This window comes from Larus michahellis, chromosome 1 (assembly GCF_964199755.1).
Source record: "Larus michahellis chromosome 1, bLarMic1.1, whole genome shotgun sequence".
Taxonomy (NCBI): Eukaryota; Metazoa; Chordata; class Aves; order Charadriiformes; family Laridae; genus Larus; species Larus michahellis.
Genome location: NC_133896.1, coordinates 114,925,454 through 114,949,540, shown reverse-complemented (window position 1 = coordinate 114,949,540; position 24,087 = coordinate 114,925,454). Strand labels below are relative to the sequence as shown.

At 37.2% G+C, this 24,087-nt stretch overlaps 1 protein-coding gene across 1 annotated transcript in view; it reads left to right on the top strand.

Annotated features, from left to right (window-relative positions):
• TMPRSS15 (transmembrane serine protease 15) overlaps positions 1–23,398 on the top strand; it is a 59,228-nt gene extending 35,830 nt beyond the window's left edge. Inside the window, 11 exon segments of the mRNA XM_074572556.1 lie at positions 227–352; positions 827–958; positions 5,866–5,976; positions 8,631–8,763; positions 13,801–13,896; positions 17,387–17,436; positions 17,858–18,032; positions 19,947–20,128; positions 20,400–20,495; positions 21,423–21,562; positions 23,228–23,398. Of these exon segments, the coding sequence (XP_074428657.1) occupies positions 227–352; positions 827–958; positions 5,866–5,976; positions 8,631–8,763; positions 13,801–13,896; positions 17,387–17,436; positions 17,858–18,032; positions 19,947–20,128; positions 20,400–20,495; positions 21,423–21,562; positions 23,228–23,398 (1,412 nt within the window).
• The last annotated feature ends 689 nt before the right edge of the window (positions 23,399–24,087 follow it).

Sequence of the window (24,087 nt, the reverse complement as noted above, 5' to 3'; positions counted from 1 at the left end):
GTGTGTATGTCTTAGGAGCCTAAATCCAGTTTTCAGGTGTGTTTTAGAGAATGAGAGTCAATTGAATTTTGGATCTTGACAGCATAAGTTGCTTTTAAAGATAAGATTTAGACTTCTAGTCTCTTGGGTGATTCTTACTAGTTTAGCAGAGATTTTTCAACATGAAAATGACACAGTAAATGTAACAACTGAAAAAGTAATTTTTGTGTGTATTATTATTTTCTAGGTATGTGGTACTTAAATGCTGAAAAGGGAAAAAACATTCAACTTCATTTTCAGGTTTTTGATCTGGAAAATATTCATGATGTAGTTGAAGTCAGAGATGGCAGAGGACCAAATTCCTTACTTTTGGGCAAGTAACAGCATTGGGTACTAAAATGAATGTAATCAGACAGCTGAAGCAAATGGATGGATATAATATAAAGGAAATTAATTCTCTCTAATTTCATTCTACATTTCTTCACGTATTTTGGGTCTCAGAAATTAGGAGGAAAACTTGAGAAAGCATACTGTATGTGACATCCCATTTTCCAAATGTTTGCATACACTCAGCTTTCTGTGCAATCCAAATGAAATTAGCTTCTCAATAAATAAGACTGCTCATGTACGTAGACAAACAGAAGCATAATCTCTTAGTTGAATCTTATTTTTCTATACTCATGTGTCAAATTTGGGGTTGAGCTTTGATCACTGCAGTCTGATAGTAGTTAGGTTTGGGGGAATAACTGTATTCATGTGGTAGCAGGATTTGCTTTTGAACCCAAAACACTTTGAAATACCTAAGAACACAATAGCTTAAATGTATTCGTGTTCTCCTGGCAAATAGCTGTCTATACAGGACAAGACCCATTGCCAGATGTCTTCTCTACAACAAACCAGATGACAGTAATCCTCATTACGGACAAGTCTGCAACAAAGAAGGGATTTCTTGCAAATTTTACTACTGGCTACCATCTAGGTAAGCATATGAACCCTTGTATTTAAAAAATTATACCACTGGTCAAATACGTTTGAGAAAAGTTGGGAGTGTGGAAGGTGACTCTTAGCCCTTGATCAACAGATGTATGAAAAAGTTAAAGAGGAAAAGCCTAGCAATTATCCATCTGTACTTTATGGTTTTTTAGCATGAAAAGTGATGGGTTTTTTGCTTTAGTGTGATTGGACCAATGTCTGTGTCATCTGCAACTCTATGCGATGTGTGAATTTTGCCTCAGTATTTTGACCAAAAACTATTCGAATGTTAAGAGGGCAAATATGAACTATTCCCTATACAAGCCCGAGGAAAGAACATCCCTTTGTGACTCATTTCAGGGTGTCATTAATGTGTGTTTAAATGTATTTGTAAATTATTTATTATCAATCATATCCACTAGAAGAGAGAAATGTATATGATAACTCTAATTAATATTTGCAATACGCTGCTTCTTGAATCTTTAAAAATTTGGTCCTTAGCATGTGAAGGATCTGGGAAGAGTTAGTTAGTCTTCCAAATATTTGGACAGCAGTGTTTCTGGTCCCAGCCAGTCCCCTTCTGAAAGACACCTTTTGTTGGGAATTGCAATTAGTCTTATCTCTCGTTTGAGTAATTCAGCAATCAGCTCTCCAAAAACACAAGAAATGGAGCCAAATGGTAAAGTACATGGAACAGCAATATGCTTACCAGTACAAATACTTACACCAGCTCTAGGCCAAATCTTGACAGAACTAATTAGACATTTTGTGTTACTTCTGTGGAAGTCTGACAGCAGAAAAGAAGAGAAAGAAAAAGCAGTATGTATTCAGAGATGTGTGAAGTACCACTCATTTGCACGAACAGAAAATCAACAGGAATCTACACTCTTTTTCTTACTTTAAATATCATAAAATACATGTGTCTCCCAGCATGTTTAGCTAGCTGCAGCTTTTTTATAGACTAACAGTAATAATAACATCAATTTTCTTAATCTTTAAAAAAATCTTAACCATTGATTTGCCTTTGTAAAATCAACACTGAGAGGTAGGTTTATATGGACATTTGACCATTTTGCTGCGTCTTGCCTTCTCTATCACATTTCTTCTGTCCAGCAACACTATGCCTTTCATTTTAACTGGTTCAGCATCTTTGCTGAGACAGCTTTGTCCATATTTTGTTGTAAAATAAAAATTAAGCTTAGCAAGGCAGAGTTCTTAAAGCGGCCATTGCCAGTTCTGGTTAAATATATTTAAAAGGTTCCATTTGTGAAAGAATTATGCTTATTCATGATCTTTGCAGCCAAAGGACAGAGTAATATCATTAGCATGCAGGCCCAAGGATAAAAGGATTGTCAGAAAATAAATTAATTTTACAAGAAAAGCAGATTTTTCTTTGTACTTTATTCTTCCATGAAATACTGAGTTTTTTAAAAGGAAGCACACTTTGAAAAGAAGTACTTTTTGGCAGCATGCAATATAATAAAAAACCTAAGTGACAACTGAGTTCTGTGAAAAATCTGTTACCAGTTATGGACACTGAATGTGTGAAAATCTGATTCAGGCCTTTTATAAACCATATTCTTTTGCTTCCATATCGTACAACAGCCCATACCAATTGATGAATGAGTCATTTTATATGACTATTAAAAATAAAGAAGCAAAGCAATTATTTTCCTTACCTAAAACTTCTCCATAATTAAATGTTTCAATTATTAAATCCAGGAAGGTAAAATAAAGAAAATAAACAATTTTTCAATAGCACTTAATTTTATGACTGTATATTTCCTGTAAATATATAGAATAGTGCCATTAAAGATACACTTTATCCATAGAAGGAGTTATGACTTTATATTTATTCTCTATCTGATCTGCTTTTGTTACATAACTGATACTGAAGTAGCTTAATCCTTCTTTTGTGAATGCTTTCCTCATTCATTTCTGTTATTTTTCTCTTTTCCACCTTTACTCCCTTACGGCTTTCGAAAGGAGACTCTTAGCTTTCAATGCCTCTTTACTTGTTTGACTTGACATACTTTTGTGAAGGTGCTGAACATCTGAAACTTGAAATTGTTAGTCACTTTTGACAGGATTTGATGAGGATTTGTCATCAATCCAAGGTTTATTACATGTAACAGAAGAACGCTAGTAACGGAGCAATGCTAACTATAACAGGAACTACAAGGTATAATAGGTTTAATACCATATTCTTAGAATCATAGAATTGTTTACATGGGAAAAGACCGTTAAGATCACCGAGTCCAGTCGTTAACCTAGCACTGCCAAATCCACCATTCTACAATGTCTCTAAGCACCACATACACACATCTTTTAAATACCTCCAGGACTGGTGACTACAGCACTTCCCCAGGCAGCCTGTTCCAATGCTTGATAGCCCTTTTGGTAAAAAAATATTTTCCTAATATCCAAACTAAACCTCCCATAGAGCAACTTGAAGCCATGTCTTCTTGTTCTATCACTTGTTACTTGGGAGAAGAGACCGACCCCCACCTCGCTACACCCTTTCAGGTAGCTGTAGAGAGCAATAATGTCTCCCCTCAGCCTCCTTTTCTCCAGGCTAAACCAGCCCAGTTCCTTCGGCTGCTCCTCAGAAGACATGTACTCTAGAACCCTCACCAGCTTCATTGTTCTTCTTTGGACACGCTCCAGCACCTCAATGACTTTCTTGTAGTGAGGGGCCCAAAACTCAACACAGTACTTGAGGTGCAGCCTCACCAGTGCTGAGTACAGGGGGATGATCACATCCCTAGTCCTGCTGGCCACACTATTTCTAATACAGGCCAGGATGCTATTGGCCTTCTTGGCCACCTGGGCACACTGCTGGCTCATAGTCAGCTGGCTGCTGACCAACACTCTCAGGTACTTATCTACCGGGCAGCTCCCCAGCCACTCTTCCCCAAGCCTGTAGCGTTGCATGGGGTTGTTGTGACTCAAGTGCAGGACCCATCACTTGGCCTTGTTGAACCTCATACCATTGGCCTTGGCCCATCAATCCAGGCTGTGCACATCCCTCTGCAAATCCTTCCTACCCTCAAGCAAATCAACACTCCCGCCCAACTTGGTGTTGCCTGCAAACTTACTGAGGGTGCACTCGATCCCCTCATCCAGGTCATTGATAAAGATATTAAACAGAACTGGGTCTAATATTGAGCCCTGGGGAACACCGCTTGTGACCAGCCGCCGTCTGGATTTAACTCCATTCACCACAACTCTTTGGGCCTGGACATCCAGACGGTTTTTAAATGGGCGAAGAGTACACCCATCCAAGCCAGTTTCTCTAGGAGAATGCTGTGGGAAGCAGTGTCAAAGGCTTTACTAAAGTCGAGGTAGACAACATCCACAGCCTTTCCCTCATCCACCAAGCGGGTCACTTTGTCATAGAAGGAGATCAGGTTTGTCAAGCAGGACCTGCCTTTCATAAACCCATGCTGACTGGGCATGATCATCTGGTTGTCCTGTATGTGCTGCATGACGGCACTCAAGATGATCTGCTCCATAAGCTTCCTGGGCACTGAGGTCAGACTGACAGGCCTTTTCTTCCCTGGATCCTCCTTCTGGTAGATGGGCGCCACATTTGCTAACTTGCAGTCAACCGGGACCTCCTTGGTTAGCCAGGACTGCTGATAAATAGTTGAAAGTGTCTTGGTGAGCACTTCCACCAGCTCCCTCAGTACCCTTTGGTGGATCCCATTTGACCTCATAGACTTGTGTGTGTCTAAGTGTTGTAGCAGGTTGCTAACCATTTCCCCTTGGATCATGGGGGCTTCATTCTGCTCCCCATCCCTGTCTTCCAGCTCAGGGGGTTGGGTACACCGGAAAAAAAATGGTCTTATTATTAAAGACTGAGGCAAACAAAAGCATTAAGTACCCCAGCCTTTTCCTCATCCTTTGTCACTATGTTTCCCCCCACATCCAATAAAGGATGGAGGTTCTCCTTAGTCCTCCTTTTGTTGTTAGTGTATTTATAGAGACTTTTTTTTATTGTCTTCTATGACAGAAGCCAGATTAAGTTCTAGTTATGCTTTGGCCCTTCTGATTTTCTCCCTGCATAACATCACGACATCCTTGTAGTCCTCCTGAGTAGCCTGCCCCTTCTTCCCAAGATCATAAACGCTCTTTTTTTTTCCTGAGTTCCAGCCAAAGTTCTGTTCAGCCAGGCTGGTCTTCTTACCTGCCAGCACATGGGGACAGCCTGCTCCTGAGCCTTTAAGATTTCCTTCTTGAAGAATGTCCAGCTTTCCTGGACTCCTTTGCCTTTCAGAACTGCCTCCCAAGAGATTTTGTCAGCCTCCTAAACAGGCCAAAGTCTTCCCTTCAGAAGTCCAAAGTAGCTGTTCTGCTGACACACAACCCCCCTTACTTCTCCAAGAATTGAAAACTCTATCTTTTCATGATCACTATGCCCACGATGGCCTCCAACCAACACATCACCCACTTCTCTGTTCAGAAACAATAGGTCCAGCGGGGCACCTTCCCTGGTTGGCTCACTCACCAGCCGTGTCAGAAAGTTATCTTCCACACACTCCCGGAACCTCCTAGACTGTTTCCTCTCTGCTGTGTTGTATTTCCAGCAGACATCTGGTAAGTTGAAGTCCCCCACGAGAATAAGGGCTAGCTATTGTGAGGCTTCTCCCAGATGCTTATAGAATATTTCATCTAATTAACTTCTATTTATCTGAAAATCGTCTTTACTTTGAAAAAGAGATGGAAAGGAAAGGAAAGGAAAAAGGAAAAAGGAAAAAGGAAAAAGGAAAAAGGAAAAAAAAGGAAAAAGGGGAAAGGAAGGTTCTGCATACTCTCCACTCAGTTTTTCTTTCAGGTCAACTGTATGATCTCCAGTGAACATCAACCTTCTTCATAATCATAGATTAATTTTCCTTTCCTATTTTCCTTCAGGAGCATGTGCAATTAATGAGCATCAGTGTGGTAGCGGGGAGTGTATACCATTACATAACCTTTGTGACAACCTACCTCAGTGTGAAGATGGCTCTGATGAAGCAAAGTGTGGTAAGGTTTCCTTTATACAAAGATCAGGACCACATGCATATTTGGTAGGAATTACCTCAGAAAACAGCCACAAAACTTCAGCTAGCATAAATTACTGCAGCTGCATGCAGGCCATGCCAATTTACACAGCAGTACCTCGTTGGGTTTGTCAGGGCCAAAAAAGCAAAGTCACTTTTCTGAGATAGTGTCTGTAAACTGGTGAAGATCTCTAGAAAAGGTAGGAACTTTCTCTCTTCTTAAAATACTGGTTGCTTATAATGGCCTCAATATTAAATGAAAACTCATTACACGTTTTCCTTCTGCATCCATTTCATATTCACAAATTCTATCACTTTTTTCTGTAATTAATTTCAGTTTCAAAGTAGTATAAATTCTGCAGTGTAGGGTAGAGAATAAAAGTCTTCTCGACGGAAATTCCTGGGTAGTCTTGTGGGCGTGAAGCCAAACTGCAGCACATGGTGCCCTCCAGCCTGCCTGGACTCCATTGCTATAGGGTGAAGGGATGGCACAGCTGCAAAAGCAGCATCTGTTGCTCATAGTGGTTGTGCACGTTCCTGCAACACGGAAACCAACAGCTGCTATTGCTTAGTCCTCTGGTAAAATGGTTCTTTCCAAAACGTAGGTGTACAGTTTATGGCTTCATTTCACATAATGTGGAAATAGCATTCTCTAAACAATAATTTAAATGTAAAACTAATGTTGAAATCGTGTTGGGCCTAGCACAGAAATTAAATTGCTGTTTATGACAAAGTGTTGTGCTGACAATCTATTGTGGAGCACTAATGGAAGAGTTAAAAGCAGGATTTTAAGCTCAGTACAACATCATCTTCCTGTGATTTAAAGAGGACTGCTGAGGATCAGATATGTCTTTGGATGTATGCTGACAGTTCTCATTGATTTCAGCATCTTTTACATGCAGATATATATTTTTTTCATATATATATGCAAATATGTGTATACTTATAAATATGTCTAAAGGCACATATTCACACTTTGCATTAGTGCAACTAGCTATTTTGTTGCAAACATATTCTGTCTTTAAAATGCATGGAATAACATTCACTTCAGCTTCTTCTTAAGCAAAGAGGACTTGAAAGGATTTTTCTAGCCGTTGCTAAAGATCTGAACAAGGTAACCAACACCTACATTAAAATGATGTACATTTTCCCAAAGATTTATTTTGCCATAGACTGCCTATTACTTCATAAAAAATTACCTCACATTAAAGGACTGGGAGAATTGTTTCCAAAAACCAATTTAATCCAAACATTGGCTGAATCAATCTAAGCCTTAAGATAAAATGAAAATTCAATTAGACATACTCACATTGAGTCTTTTCGGTGCCCAAAAATCTTGCTCTTTTTCCTGAAACCAATTTCAGTTTCTTATCAGAAGTGACAATTTGAACTAGGCAAACTGTCATTTTCAAACACTTCAACTTCTGAAACTTCCCAGGCACTACAAAGAAAAGTCATAGGATGTCTCTTCCTTTGCAGAATTCTAAAATATATGACATTTGAATTAAACAGCTGTTGAGTGCTCAATGACTCTTTTATTCCTTACCAACAATGTATTTGGAGAACAACGTGGATCTGATAAGGAGAAAGGAAAAGGAATTGTAGTTCAAGTAGAAGAGAAGAGAGGTGTAAAAAGTAATCTCGAGAAATCTCACAGCTCAAGAAACTCTGAGATTTTTCAGGGCTGTTCAAATATTTTTCATGACTGAATTTTACCATTAATTGATCACTGTATGTCACTTCTTCCATTCATGCACTCTGAGTGTCAAAGAGGCATTCCTAAAATTCTGATTTTTTTTTTTTTTTTTATTATAAGGGGTATACTATACTTATTTTTCCACATTTTGGTTGAAAAAGTTTTTCTGGACAACTATGATTTTTTTTTAAAATTGTTTTGGCAACCAGTACATTTCAAATGCGTTTTATGGCTTTCCTTACTTCATGCTGGCCATAAATGTCATCTGCCTGAAATGTAGCTGTAGCTCCTGAGATGTATATGGGATTCTGTTGACCTCCTTAAACCTTGTGGTCCAACTTCCATAGTCACTGTGCCAATAATATAAGATTTTTTCACCAAAAACTTAATGAGTTTCTGAATATTTTGTTTGGGAAAAGTTTTGATAGAAAGATTACTTTTCACTGAGCTTTTATTATTTATGTGTGTAACAAAAGCTTCAATGAAAACAGTGAAAATTCTCATGGCAATTGGAACTGGAAAATGCAATATTTCTGTCAGCTCTGGTTTTAACCTTATTTCTAATCCGTGTTACTGAGGATCGTATAGCTAAAGCTTCACATGGTATGTGGAAATTGCATAATGCTGGCTAAGAAAAAACATTGGTTAGAGTTGATGGAAAATGTACTGTTTATTGTCTATGCATGAGACGTTTGTAAAACACAGGGTATGAAACTCACCTGCAGCAGAAATATAGGAGATAACAATAACATTTCCATCCTGTGGGAACACAACATCCTGGAGATGCAGAGTTTATTACTGTTGTAATGTATTTTAACTTCTTTTTTTTTATTTTTGCTGGCAATAATAGATCTGTCTATATTACATTTCTGTTCTCTTTGGGCAGGGGCAAGGGTGGTTTACCACCTATCTAAAATGCTTCTGTCCATTTTGGTCTACAGTGAGATTGCTTAATGGTTCTCTAAGCACCGAAGGGCTGGTGCAGGCCAGGATTGGGAAGACGTGGCACCTGGCGTGTGAAAATGATTGGGATAAAGAGATTTCAGACACTGTTTGCCAGCTGCTGGGGCTAGGGTGAGTTAAAAATATTCATTGTCCTTGTAACTAGTTTACAGGTTTGTTGAGTCTGTACGTCGGTGTTTTCTTATCATTTTACTGGTGTGTTTACCATCCAAAAAAAGGGCAAACGTATATTTCTGTGGCAGGTAAAGTGCTTGATGTGCCAACAAGTTTGTAAGTAACTGTTGCAAACCCTGTTTTGATGGCATTCATTACAAGATTTATGGCTCTGAATATGGCAGATGAGGCATGAGGATATATATTGGAGAACATTGTGAGACTCATCTGGAGGTATTAGTCTTTTATCACTTTATGTCACCATTTGTGTCTTCACTTTTATGAGGATGGCTCAAGACTAAAACTGGAGCAAACAGCAGCCTTGGCTGCTCTGCTATCATACTAATGTTCATTTCAAGTAAATTCAAGATAATCACCTGGGTATTCTGCTACTGGTCTCCCAATATCTTTCTTACCTCTCATTAGACCTGAGCTGTTGGGAGAGGAAACTATATTTCTCTTGGGGTATATTTAGAGGGGGGAGGGAGAAGGGCAGTGTGTGACTGAAAAAATAGGCTTGGCTCCAGTCACTGTTGAGCAGAATTTCCAGGGAAGGGGTGGGGAGGGCTGAGTGCATAAGTGTTGTATTTTTCAATCTATGGTAAAATTTATGGCCTAAATGATGGCCTTGCTTACACTGTATGCAACTTCACTGCCATCCACTGAATAATAAATAGCTTTCCTACAGTGCTGAGGTTTTTAGGGAATGTCACTCCTCCAAGTAATAATCAAATTAAATTCTAAGCTTGCAATTCATTAATGTTGGTCTCTGACCAAAGCAAGATGCCTGCAAATGCCCTTCTGATAAATTAATTGTAGAAATTCCAGAGTTAGGAGGACTTAGAAAAATATCCAAGTGTTATTTTAAAATATTTTTAATAATTGGATGAATGTGTGCTGGTTTGGTTTTTTACTTTTTTCCCTTCAGGTAGGTACTGCATTTATGTAAATATCAGACACCTGCAGGCACAAATCCTGATTATAATTTCTGTACGTAGTTATCTCATTTACTTATGCGTACAAGAACATACAAACTATGACTAAATGTTCTTCTAGTCAAATACGTTGTCCTTTACAGTGGCCAGTAGTCTTCTTTCTCTGATTCTTTCTCCCCCTCCTCCATCTCTTTTCCCTCTATAACTGCTGGACACTGGTCATTTTGTGGTCTATTGGTTTAATTTACATTTTTTTATTTGATATGCTTCAGTGAACTTTGTCTTCAATGGTACTTTCTATTACCTTTTAAAAATTACTTATGCTTTTGTCTCCATAACATTCCGTGTTTCAATTTGTCTCTATAAACTAGTCAGATATACTTGTTTAAAAAGTCCCTATTAAGTTTCCTAGTTATTTCTTTTTAATTTCATTTCCCAGTTTATTACATATTCCCATTGTCAAGAAAAAGTATTTTTAAAATCTAAATTACATCACATTCTCATATCCTGGGTGCTCCTGCTGTTACTGATCCTACAGAATAGAATAAAATAAAATTTTCATATATATATCTATATATAATTCCTATAAGCAGCATGATATTTCTGCTTTCCACAAATCCCCCCGTAGCAGCATATTTGTCAATAAGCAGCACCATATTTGTAACTAAATGAATGTTTTTAATAACAGGTCTTGAGTAGGCTATAGCTCATGCTTCTATACTGAATAATTACCTAGAATCATGCTTTATTAGAGAAAGAGGCTAAGGTTCATCTAGGACAATTTACTTTTGCTGTTAATTGCTTATGCATTTGCTGGTCTCATTTACTGTTTAATTTATGGAAAGGACTGAAATGATAGGAGTCCTGCAGAATATCCTGATTATTTATGTAGCTGGGCTAGAAAGTGCAGCATTCCACATGGATTCTAATAAATCACACGCATGAATCCTTTTGCCTCCATTTTTCAAATATGTGGCTGTTGCATTTGTGACGTGTGCCAAACAGGAAGCGAATCTGCCTATGTGTTCATCTACAAAATATAGCTTACATTTACAAATATTCTTAATGAATCTGGAGTGCAAGCTGCACAAATTGATGCTCTTCAGAAACCAGAGCAAGATCCTGTGCTCAGTTTGTGCTTGTAACTACGTGCATCTGACAACACTGTTAAAATCTGAGTATTGTTAGCATTGCTTTTCCTTGAACCAACAAAATCATTCGTTGAGCTTTTCATCATTCTTTCACAATTTAAGGTTGGACGAGATGGTCCCTGAGGTCTCTTCCAACCTGGTATTCTATGATTCTATGATTCTACTAGTCTGGTGTGAAACGTGCTTGTTTCTCTGGGACCAGAGACAGCTGGGTCTCTACTGAATTGTACCTAGGAATGGGGATGGACCTTGCAATTTTTGCCATACCCAAAAGTCCAACAAGCACTGAGAGTTTAGGACTTGCTCTCAACCCTGCAGCCTATTTTCTTCAAGAACTCGCAAAATTCTTGAGAAGGAAATGAGTTCAATGGAATACAAGGTCTTGTTTGAGATTTTCAGGTTTTCATCCTCCCCACTTATGAATGGTCAGTAGTAGCTACATCTCTGCTTCTGGAGACACCTCAGCAAAATCCTGTCTTTGACTGTCAGACCCAGGTTCTCCAGTGTGTTGAGAATATAACATATGGCCTGAAAGGGGTGGCCAAAATCCCACAAAATTTATGCACAAAGAATTTTTATTCTGATGGATAAACTAGGATAATAAACAGATAGTATATATCGTACTCTGCTGTAGAGCCAATGAGGGTCATGTGCTGGATGTAAGAAAGAACCTGGTTCTCAGTGTGTTCAGGCTGTGTTTGCACCATTGAGGACCAGAATTAGGACAGTCCTAAAAACTTGACAATAGACTTAATTTAATGTCGGTTGTCACCAAGTAATAATGTACATTTTGACCTGAAAGCTGCAGAAGTCGCAAGCTAGGACAAGTTCTAAGCTTCACTTAGGATCAGACACTGCTTAGTAAGATTGGCTTAAACCCATTGCTTAAGAAGCTTCATTTCAAATCCAGAAAGTACAGAGGGGTTACTTTTATTTATCGTTTGCAAATTTTCATATAAAAAATTGTGTGCGCACAAGCATTTAGAAAACAGCAGCTCTTTGTATGAATTTGCATGTGAACAAAGCTTTTTTATGCCAAAGAAAGTGTTTGGTATTTGTAATTTGCTGCTATTCTTCATTATTTGTTTTTCTAACTGTCAGAAAATCAGCGGATGAAACAGAAACACTGCCCTGTGACTCAAACACAAATTAAACAAAAAGAAAACATCCCCCAGCCTGAGAACTAAACAATGAATTACAAAATGCGTGAACATATTTTCTTCAAATAAGAAACGTGTTGGGTTTATTGTGTTGTTTTGTTGTGTTTTTTTTTTTTTAACAGGGAAAAGAATTATAGCTATCAGACAATTGCACTTCTATACTTATTCTGAATATTTTTTTCAGCACGGTACCACATCATCTGAATCTTGCCCAACATTTGCTACTGCTTGTTGTTATTGAGCACATCTGAGACAGAGTTAGAGACTGAAATCATAGTGATACATAGAGTATTCAGGTACATGAGGACCAATAATATCTGAAGAATTTACTGCACAGATATCTCTCTAGATCTCTGTGTAAGAAACTTCTGAGGCTTTTTCTGCAAATTTTGCCTAGTGAGCATTTTGAATGGAATGAGGGTTACTAAACATCTAGGTTAGCCTCTTAAGGGCCATTTTTGTAATAACCTGTGAAATTTCTAAAAGATTAATTCCATTAACAGAAATTAAAAAGCTGTGACACTGCATTTCTGGACCCACAGAAAAAACTATATTCTTGTTACTGAACTGACTTATCTCCAGGAAAAGCGTGTGATTTCTTATACTTACAGAAATGCTTAACCCTCATCATTTACCAATAAGTTAATTAAAAGAGTAGCAGATTGATTTTTGCAGTCACTCATAAAGCTTCAGCGCACTTAGAAACCAAATGAAATTATCAAAGGTTTTCTCAAAAAAGGGCTTAAGAGTTTATTTCAAAAAGCTGGGGAAACTTAATAAAGCTTCTGTGGTGACAGAGAATCTCAGAGAAGTTCCAAACTGTAATCCAGAAATTTCAGCATTTATTTAAAAAAAAAAAAAAAAAAAAAAAAAAAAGGCAGAAGAGTGGGAAATAGTTTGCTCAGTCTTTGCTGAAAAAGACCAAGAAAAAGATGCTGAGGTGAGATTAGAGATCTTCACAAGTATTATGAGGTTGGTGGGAGCTTTGGCTTGGAAGATTTATCCTGTTTGCCCTATTACAGGGTCTGTTACAGTAATCTAGTAGAACACAAGTGCATTCAGTTGAAGTTTCCTGGTATAATGCACCATGGAAAATGTAAGCCAGTAATATTCATAAACGTATATACTCTAAGCTTTTCTTGGTAGCATGTTCATTTTTTACATTGGTAAAAGCCCCTGCTCACTAACTTTCTCAAGAAACAATTTAGTGCCTTTTACACACGTTTGCACTTATCGTCACTCAATGATTAGGCTGGTCCTTATTGTAGAATTTGACTCTGCCTACCGGGGTTGGCACTTTACCATGAAAATAGTAAATTTACATGAAATATAGTTTCATTTCTTCTCTAGGCACAGAAGTATAGTATCAATGTAATTACCCCTCCTCGAAAAAGCAAAACTGATATTCTGACGTTCAGTTGTTACTGTTTTGTTTTGCATACTAAGATTTAGCTCCATACGTTTAAGAATTGGTATTGCAAACCCTTCACTGTGGCACAGAAAATCAGAAATTGATAATTTACTGCTATTTAAATAATTAATTTCTGTTTCTTTAAATATTATTGTATCATTAGAAATCTTAGAATAAATGTAAGAGTGAAAGTAGGTGAACCCCATTTTAATCCACGTGAGTTTCAAGCCTCATGATAAATAGTCGTTATTTCAGGAAAAAAAATGTGCAATTAATTCTACCAGTATAATAATTTCCCAAACATTCCCAATATGCATGTGTGTGTCTTTTCCTTCCAGGGATGCAAATGCATCATCAGCTGTATTATTCACTGGAGATGGCCCATTTGTCTACATCACCAAAGCAGCTAACCACAGCCTAATATTTACAAAAAGGTGGGTAGAATGAGGCTTCTTCCTCATACAAAGGATAACTTGAAGTATGGTGATGAATATACACTAACTTCTAGCTCAAGTTTATCTGAGAGGTAACGATTCTGTATGAGGTCTGGCCTATAAACATATCTAGGTTTTATTCTCTGTCTACTGATGAATTCTGTGTAACATTGGACAACTAACTCACTCTTCCCCCTTCCATTCTTGTCCATCTATTGTAAATTTTAAAGGAGAGAGATGCTTGCTACATTTTTAGCTATCATTCAGTACAATCTTAAGTGAAGTTCTTATACATTTACTGTGAAAACGATAAGTACTGCTATTTTTACAGAACGTTTCTTATCTAGAAATCTCTGAGTTATGAATATATAATATAGTAGAAGAATTAAAATGGAGTGGCATTCACCCGTGGTTATATAGTACTTATCACACTAGGTTCTCACTGTAAACAATAGAGAAAAATAAGCACTTCAAATTGTGATCCATCAAGGCATTTCTTGAAATACGAGTCCATAATCCATGAGTCTGTAATCCACTGGCTTTATCGATACAGACTTAGTCCTACGTGTGAACTGCTAAAGTAAGCAATCCACAGACAGGTACCTATATTTAGACAAATTAGCCCCACTCAAAAATGACCTCTGGATTTGTTTCCACATTTAGAAGTGAATCATTAGATGAGATGATCCTCAGAATACATTCAATTATATTCTAATCTTTCTCAGTCCAAGTAACAGCTGAAGGGATTCTGAAGGGTCCTACAAAGTGGTAGCGTTTCTTGTAGATTAAATGAAAATGTAACAGTAGCACAGGATTATATTCTCAGGAAATTCTGGGATTTACGGTACACCTCCTAAAGGAGAAAGGGTTGCGATCGTCAAATAAAAAAAGAATATATAATGAGTTTAATTACTGTCTTTCTGCTTATAAGAGGGTTTATTATACACACTTTCCTGGAATACTACCAGAAGTAGTGTGGCAGAAAATCACTGATTGCCAAAATGCTGAAACCATGTTGAGGATGGCAAGAGTCCATGTTCTTTCAGGTTTCCTTTATAAACATACCACATAGTAACAAAGCAGGAGAGAACTCTTAATTTGCTATGTTATATTTTATCTACATTTAAAAAAAAAAAAAAAAGATACATTTTATGTTCTAATTATACTCTGTTAATCCCAAACATTTATCATTCTCACTGGTGGTGAAAGTATCTTAAACTAATGGAGTATTATTGCAAGCTATTTTTCTTTCTTTCTTGAGTGGATGTCTAAACCAGCATTGCCACAAGAGATCTTAAAGAGCAGTAATGATTTAAAGATGTCTTCTCTTAATATCTATTAAACACTAAAAAGTGATTAATGCAGGAGGAAATGGAATAAATTCATTCATCTTAGTTGTATTTCTGTTGCAGAAATAGGTATCTTCTACCATGCTTCATTTAAACAGCTGATAGGAATCATATTACAGGGTGACACTATTACAGATGCACACACTTTTTTTGTACGTATAATAAATGATAGAAAGATCACACAGATTTGGTAATTAAAAAACCCATATTCATTAACTGGTAATCAAACTATAAAATGTATTTCTCACATTGTCTTTGGTCTTTATTCAAGCCTAACTACCACTGAAGCAAAGGAGGGCACATATAATAGGACTGGAAAGCTGTCGTGGCAGAGACAGCAAAACTGTTCTCTGATGCCCTTAGGTAACGTATTTCTTGGCAGGATAGCTTTGTAACAAGGCAAAATCCTGCCTTGAAGATCCTGTGTGAGCAGATTCCACAGGCATAATTGCTTTTGCCAGTCCTAAGTGAAGATCGTACTCACAGATGTCCCAGCTACTCCAGATTTCTGCCCAGCGCGCTGCTCCATAGATGACATTCAGAGAGGCACACGCAATACCTCTGTTGCCTTTTGGACTCTCCTGTGCTGACCAAGAGGCAACTGAGGACTGGCGAACTGAAGTGCAGGCAGGGAAGTGGTTTACATACTGGGACATAGCTTCAGAAAGAAGAAAAAGCAGATGGCCATGAAGTCATTTCTACTAAATCAATCAGTAGGTACTGGTGATGGGGCAAAGACGCTCATTGCATGTGACTCCCTGCTTCAGTGTAAAAAAATAGGAACAAATCTGACATGTTGGATGTTAGTTTGGCTAGTTTATGCATCTGCATAAGAGAAACCATGGGACCAGATACAGGAGCTAATATACAGTACCACTGACCACCATTTTAAAGCCTATGGAGGGAGCTTTGTCAAGAGTATTCAGTTGCTATGAAGTTTATGCAGAAGATGGTATTGGTTTCCTGTGGGTTTATGCATTTCTGGGTGTCCTCCTTGATGTTTGTCTCACCACCAAGGGACATCCTTATGAAGTCAACACAAATTTGAATACAAATTACAGAATTTGTAATATATTTTAATACAAAACACAGGTTTCCACTCTTTAAATTGCAGCTTTAAAATTATGCTCAAATCTATCTTGAAGTGGAAAATGGCTATGTGAGACTACTCAGAGCTGGAGGCGTATCTCATTCTTACCCCCTCTGTAGTGAAGATTTAACTGGGGAGGTGGGGGGTGGTTACGGTTCCCACCTGCCCTTCTTGCACCACTAGGTCATTGTGAAAATGCTGGGTCACGTCATGCATTATTTCCCTCACAACAGATATCAAATTTTAGAGCAAACACAGTGAGGGATACATAATACCATATCATGTTTGAAGTATCCTTCCCTTTTTCTATTTAAAAATTATGTGGAAATGCATACTGTAAACTAGCCGTTGGCAGACTTTTTTTTTTTTTTCTCTATTTCTGTATGTATCAGATTTAAATTGCTAGCACACACACTGTCCCAAGTGTTCAGATTCATTACAAGCTATGAAGATAATCTTAAAACCTCTGGGTATCAGAAACACTTGAGTAGTTTTGATCTGTGGTCTTGTGCTCTTCAGACTCTGGCTTTATATCTCTGCTAAATAATTTCTAACCCTGTATATATAGCTATATATTTTAGAGTGCATTATAATCTAAGTAAGAAAGATACAGTGATATCAAACTAATCTCTTAAATTCTTTGGTCACACTGATCTCTAGTGGTAAGGTATTGAAAACATCTCAAAAGGTAGAAAAACCAAATGCAGTTACAATTATATTGAGAATCTGTCACAGACAGATGACTCGTTTCCCTAAAACACAAGGGGAGTCTACTTTTATTTCCATAACAGAGACCAATTAAATGTTCATTGAAGAGGAATATGTACATTTAATATTATATATAATATAATGTATATTTATAATTAAAATATGATAAAAACTGTAGGACAACATATTGTACTTATCAGTTTGATGCTGAAAAACCAATGTACTTATATAGCTTATATACATTTATACAGATATATATGTGAGTGTACGTATGTATATTTGATAGTTATTTAGTGTTACCTGGTATGCAGATACTTGTGATTTAATTGCACTTTCATTCTAGAGAGCACTGTTTGAACAACCTGGTGGTTCATCTGCAATGTAACATTAAACGTAAGTACACATACTCTGGCAATATTTCACACAGAAATCAAATTGTTCAGTCCATAAAGCGTAATGTTTATAGTTTGAATTGAAAGGTTAGGGAATGAACTATAAAAGCTATACTCGTAATGATATAAACACGGGAAAATTTACAGTCTTCACTTATTTTCAAAGTATACACTAGAGACAGGTCTATACTGAAAACACGTATATAAAAAATCCAGAAGGTGTGAGGAAAGAATACGTCTAAATCCAAGTTATAAAGTGGCATCTTCATTTCAGCTATAAAACACCTATCTTTTTTCCACAGTAATACTATTTTTGAATAGTAGTTCAGATACGACAAAGCCTATTTTTCCAGGAATATCAGATAGTCTAGTAAATGCAAAAAAAAAAATCTACTTTTTAATATTTTTTTTTTTTTTTACAGCTTGTGGCAAACACCTGGTATCTCAGAACAATGGAACAAGGATTGTAGGTGGAAGTGATGCCAGAAGAGAGGCTTGGCCTTGGATAGTTTCACTCCATTTTAATTCCAGACCTGTTTGTGGAGCTTCCCTTGTCAGTGAGGAATGGCTGGTGACTGCAGCACACTGTGTATATGGGTAATGTTCCTTGCACTCAGAAGCTAGCGCATTCTGATACTCCCACAACATGCAGGTATCCAAATGGTGGAAAGCCGTTCAGTAAAGCGGGGTTGAAGTTCGACCAGAGCCATTGATGAATCCTGTATAGAGCAAAACACACTTTCAAAGGATCATACTGAAATCACTGGAGAGCGGCACTTTTTAGAGGGTTTCTAGGTGCTTACTTTAGAATAAAATTAATATAAATTCACAAGTGCCTCTTTCTCTCCACTGACTCCAGGGCATCTTTCCAACTATTTGTGATGGGATATGACATACATGCCATGACTTTTCTTTTTGATTTTCATGATGATGAAACGCTTATTTTATGTGCAGGTTCACTAAAGAGGCATCAGATTATGAATAATTTGTGACACTGATATAAAAAAGTAACAGCCAGCTGACTGTTTAATTACTGTATTTTGAATCACTTGTGGGCACAGCTAAAGGCTCCTTTGCTTTCTGGTAAACCCTCAGTCCTTACTTTAAAGCAGAGAATCGTGGAAACTAAGCAGCATTTTCTGAACAATGAAGAATTGCACTTTAAATATATGGTATTAATACTGAGCATGTGCACTTAACCCGTAATTAATGTGGGCCTCCATTAACTAGTTGAATGCCTGCCAGTGCTATAAAGGATGACATCATACCTCATAAAGGTAAAGTCAGTGTTGCCTGTTCCTCCTGTATACTATCATAGATTGATCAAGACTTACTGTGCATCATTGGAATGAATCTTGATTTGTGTGCATTGATTAGGCAATAGTGGGTATCCCCTAGATGGTGTTATTTGTACCATTCAAAGAAGTGATGCATATTTAAATATTTTCTAGGGGTTTCTTCCATAACAACTATAATAAAAACGAGTGCTGTAGAAGACACCTAGAAACCGGAATGGCAAAAAAAGAACATTAGTATTCAAAATTACAGTAGAGCTTTCATTATAAATAGCTAAGTAGCAAGGCAGTGGAGACTATGCCAATACATTAATGCTGCCTCATTGCATGACAGGAGCTATATTCCACACAAAGACTAATGAAAAGGATCAAGCCCTCTTATTTCACACAATAAATCCACACCTGTCCTGATACTTCCTTTGCACTTAAATCACCTTTCCACTTTCGCTTAAATCTCATTTTATCATCTTGACTTTGCTGGAATTTACCTAAGTGGGAGCCTACAGTTTCACACTTTAATTCTGAACATTTAACTTAAACGCTCCTCGTTTAGAACAAGATAACCTCTTGATGTCAAACCAAAAGATCAGCAGAAACCAATTCAGTACAACAATCAGGCTGGAAACATATTTTTGAAACTATGAACTTGTTGATTAAAAAATAGAAAGTAATTAAGTTCTCTAACGTAAATACAGTCTCAAACCAGCATGCGTAGCTCAGCAAAAAATGCAGATTTTGTCTTAGCATATCTTTTTTTGATTTAGATTAAAAAATTAAGAGACCAATTTTCTGAGTCTGAGCTGCAGCATTTCCAATGACATTTTAGACCAATTATTCTTTAGATATTCCATAATAATTTTCTAACGGGGATGGATATTAATTGCCTGGTGGGCAGTCAGCAGTATTCTTCACAGTGTTTAAAAAGCCACTGTAATTTAGTATTGTCCTCCTCTGCACTACTGTCTGATTAATTCTTTATAAATAATGCATTATGAGCTTAACATAAAAAAATCAACTGCATATTTCTACGGTGGGGATGTTTAAGATAGTGTTAGTATCACAAAATTGTAAGCACATCCACTACATTCTATTTATTTTGACAAAATGTGCAAATGCTATGAATTAACATGAGATTAAAGATTAGCATTTTACCTAACATATTTTTCAAAACTTTCATTAATCACTCATAATTGTGAATATTCCTTTCAACGTCTAGGAGGCAATTAAAACCATCTCAATGGAAAGCAGTTCTTGGCTTATATGACCAATCAGATATGACACAATCTTCAACAGTAGTTCGAAACATTGATCAAATAGTTATAAATCCTCATTATGTGAAGCGTACAAAAAATAGTGATATTGCTGTCATGCACCTTCAATACAAAGTGCAATATACAGGTGAGTTGTTATTTTCCCATAAAACAGATTTACTCTGTTATGCAAAACCTTAACGGTGCTAAGCACATGAGGGTGGTGGGGTGGCTGTACACTTTTTACAACCTAATCATTCTGGAGTCAGTCCAGTACTTCCTGGATATCTTGCCCAAAAAGTGGGTTTGAATTAATGTATGCTTTCTTACGTGTACATTAATTCATAAAACTTCATAACTTCATAAAAACCTGAATACAGGGAAGAGGTTGAAACTGATTGCTTATTTCTCATTCACAGATTACATACAACCTATCTGCTTACCGGAAAAAAATCAACAGTTTTTACCAGGAATTAACTGCTCCATTGCTGGCTGGGGTACTATTATGAATGAAGGTGGGTCATCATCTTGGAAAATTATGACAGGCATGAAGCTGTAAGGGAAAGCTTGTTCCTGATTCCACAGAGATTGCTAAAATTGAATAGTTTAGAGAGGTACTCCTCTATATGAAAATTTGGGAACTATCCCTCTCCACTGTTCCTTCTCTAAAGCAAAGTAATAGAGTTATAACATATTTATTAGAAAAAATATACACATCTAAGATCATTAAATTATGAGAAAAAAACTTATTGCATGCCCTTAGAAGTTATGATGACTACTTTTCTCAATATGAAATACGTACATCTTATTTCCAGATATAGGGTGGGGAGAAGGAAGGTTATTCTTTCTGACAGTATGCAAACAATTTTTCCCAGAATTCAAGCGTACTGACTGTAATTTGAAATGCATGTTCTGTTTGTATATCATATGCACCAGATTTGGAGCCCCTGTGAAATAATAAACATGCTATTTCATTCCCACAGTTGCTCGTACGCATTTGCATCTACATTTTCAGAATGAAATTGCATTTATAATTCTGGGTGGGAATTAGAAACAGAAATTTTTGTAAAAACTTGAAATAGTCAATAAAAGTTACACAATGAATAGTGAGGAAACATTGGACAATCCAAGTTCCTAAGGTCTTAATTACCCCTTAGATCTCCCTACAGTGAGTTCATAGTCATTGATTGTAGTAATCTTGATTTAATTATAACCAAATTCAGTCCCATTACACAAATAAAAGACAGGATTCTGTTAATGAGCACCGTTTAATCAGTGACTGTGTTACAGGGGTACAAGCCTGAATAATACAGCAGTGAGGCAGGGCTTCCTGCTGCTCAGTAGCGTGCCAAGCATGCTGGAACAGGAACAAAACCATTGGTGTTCCGAGCGGGTTGTATGTATTTATTACAGTGGGTAAAAGTATTTTGTATTTTCATCAGGTCCCACTTCAGACATACTGCAAGAAGCAGAGGTCCCTCTCATTTCAAATGAAAAATGCCAACAACAGATGCCAGAATATACTATTACTGAGAATATGATCTGTGCAGGTTATGACATAGGAGGAGTGGATTCCTGTCAGGTAAATACAAGTGGCTTGTTTCCACTGCTATCATACACTACATCTAATTACTGAATAAAATGGTCCTTGATCCTCCGATAATTAAAACCAGAACCACTGTCCATTAATATAATTTCTACTTACAGTATTTTGCCCATTTAATCCTTTATCAAGATACAAGTTGAAAAGATAAAAATCTATTTTGTATCATCTTGACATAAACAACCATGGACAGAGATAAATAGGAGGACTGGAAATTTTCTGCACTAAGTTTTGAATAATTACTGCTGAGGAAAGAGGGACATGCTTAGGGAAAAGCAGAGTACAGAGAAATAAATACCAAATAGATTGAAGACTCAGAAATGCTTCATGCAGGGAAAGAGAGCGCAATGATGCTTTTCCCAGAATCTGTAGACTTTGGAGACCTTTTGTAAGTGGATGCCACAGTATTTAGGGTAGGTTGCCTTTCTGCATTGATCTCATATGCTGCTTCCTGGGGATCTAGTCTTTATCTGTTCCAGCTCTGCTTACAACACATGGCTTCTTTTTGAGGACGTAGTCAGAGTTGGCTGTCATGTAATTTTTCTTCCAGCAACATGGAGTCTATGGCATGGAGACTGGCTGGTTCTCCTCATGTCTGATGAGGAGCACTCTCACTTAACTGCTCTTGCCTTGCCCTCACAACCTAAGCCTTCATCAGGTGCAGTGACTTTGGCTGGTTTTGTTGAGAAGGTGGAGTGTATGCAAGCCTAATTTCACTTACCATTCGTTCAGCCTCTTGGCTTTCCTCTTTCCTTTTGCCTTCTGAACCTCATGCGGTGTAGCACCATAGGCTGATATAGAGTACAAGTGACCAGCGTTGTGATCAATGACCGTTCAACCATGAGCAAAGATGAACAAGTGAGTCCTGATAGTGCTTCAGCCTTTAGGCTGCTGTCACAGCCTTTGAACTTTTGTGATGCCCTAGAGTTATGGGCAGAAGTATTTTAACAGCTGAGTCCTTGCAGAACTCTCCCGTAAAGAACCATTCACAGGGCTGTGAGAAGACAAAAATAGTACTGGTTCAACTAACTTGATAGACAATGAAAAACCGTCATTGTTTTCTTTCTCATCAAAACAAGACACTCATGGCTGACCCATCCCCCACTCAGGCTGTGAGATGAGTCAAATTTGGTCTCCCCGCGCTCTATTGCAATGCTACATCTGCTAAACTATTGAGAAGGAGGTGTGAGAAAAGGACACCTCCTCCTCTGTGAATCTTCCAGACTTTTTCTTGAAATTTGAAATTGCAGAAACTCTGGGTTGACCAAAAATAGAACTGCATTTTGGCTGAATAGATTCAACTAAAAAATAATCCTAGACATTTACCCAGGCTTTATGAAAGATGAAGGGCTAAATGTGAAAGTAGTAAGCAAAAAAAAAAAAAAAAAAAAATCATTTGAAACCCAGTCCTGTATGGAAAGACTGTTAAAAGCATAAGATCACATCCTTTAAAAAAAAAAAAAAGGAGAAAAGGAAATCGATTATTTCAAGAATTTTTCCACATGGAAGAAGTCATATTGTTCTCACATATATATGGATACAATGTCTACAATGAGTAAGGATCAGCACAAACAAAATGTCATAAACAGGCTCTGCTTCAGAGTTGACACCGTTCACTTCTAACTTTTGAATTTCATATTGCAGGGAGATTCAGGTGGTCCTCTGACATTTGAAGATGGTAACAAGTGGGTTTTGGTTGGTGTAACATCATTTGGCTATGAGTGTGCACTTCCCAAAAGACCAGGAGTGTATGTTCGTGTCACCATGTTTGTAGACTGGATCAAAACAATCATCTATTAGCTTGATAATTTTTAGTGATAGAAATAGAATTTAAAGGTTGAAAGTAAGCCATTGTATTAGTGATGTAAACCACTGGTATTCCAATCTTACAGTTAGAGAAACTGAACACATATTTAAATTTTGGGGAGGAAAATATTAATAATTGAGAACTCTATTACCAATTGAGAGCAATATTTCAATGCAGATGCTGTGGTTTTGTTAACAAATAGTTTTATCATTTTACTTTTTATTTTGTGTGAGACCATGGGGAAACAGTTTCTTTCAACACCAGTGGAGGGCTTTACAAAGCACGGGCAGTAAAAAAGTTTGCAAACTGCAAATGCTTTATTGAAATATGGTATAAATTATTAATTTCAGGCCAAACACTACCTGTTTTTATGTCTTGACACTGTATTTTTCAACGTGAATTTTCATTTCAATGCATAGGTAACTCTTCTCAGTTATCTCAACACATATCAAAATTAAGGTATACGTTATCTGTTTAAACTGGGCTCATGGGAGTTCTGTCTTGTAAATTACAAAAAGCTCTGGAATGAGGTCTATGGACTGTGCATAAAGGCTGATCATGTATCATGCTGCTTTCTAATGAATAAACTGAATGTAAGCCAAAAGTTCTCTCTTGTGTAATGCGTTTGGAATTAATAGAGTTAAATAAGGATTGAATGTAGCTTTTTAGTTTTCTTTTTAAGCAAGTGTCTTGGCAG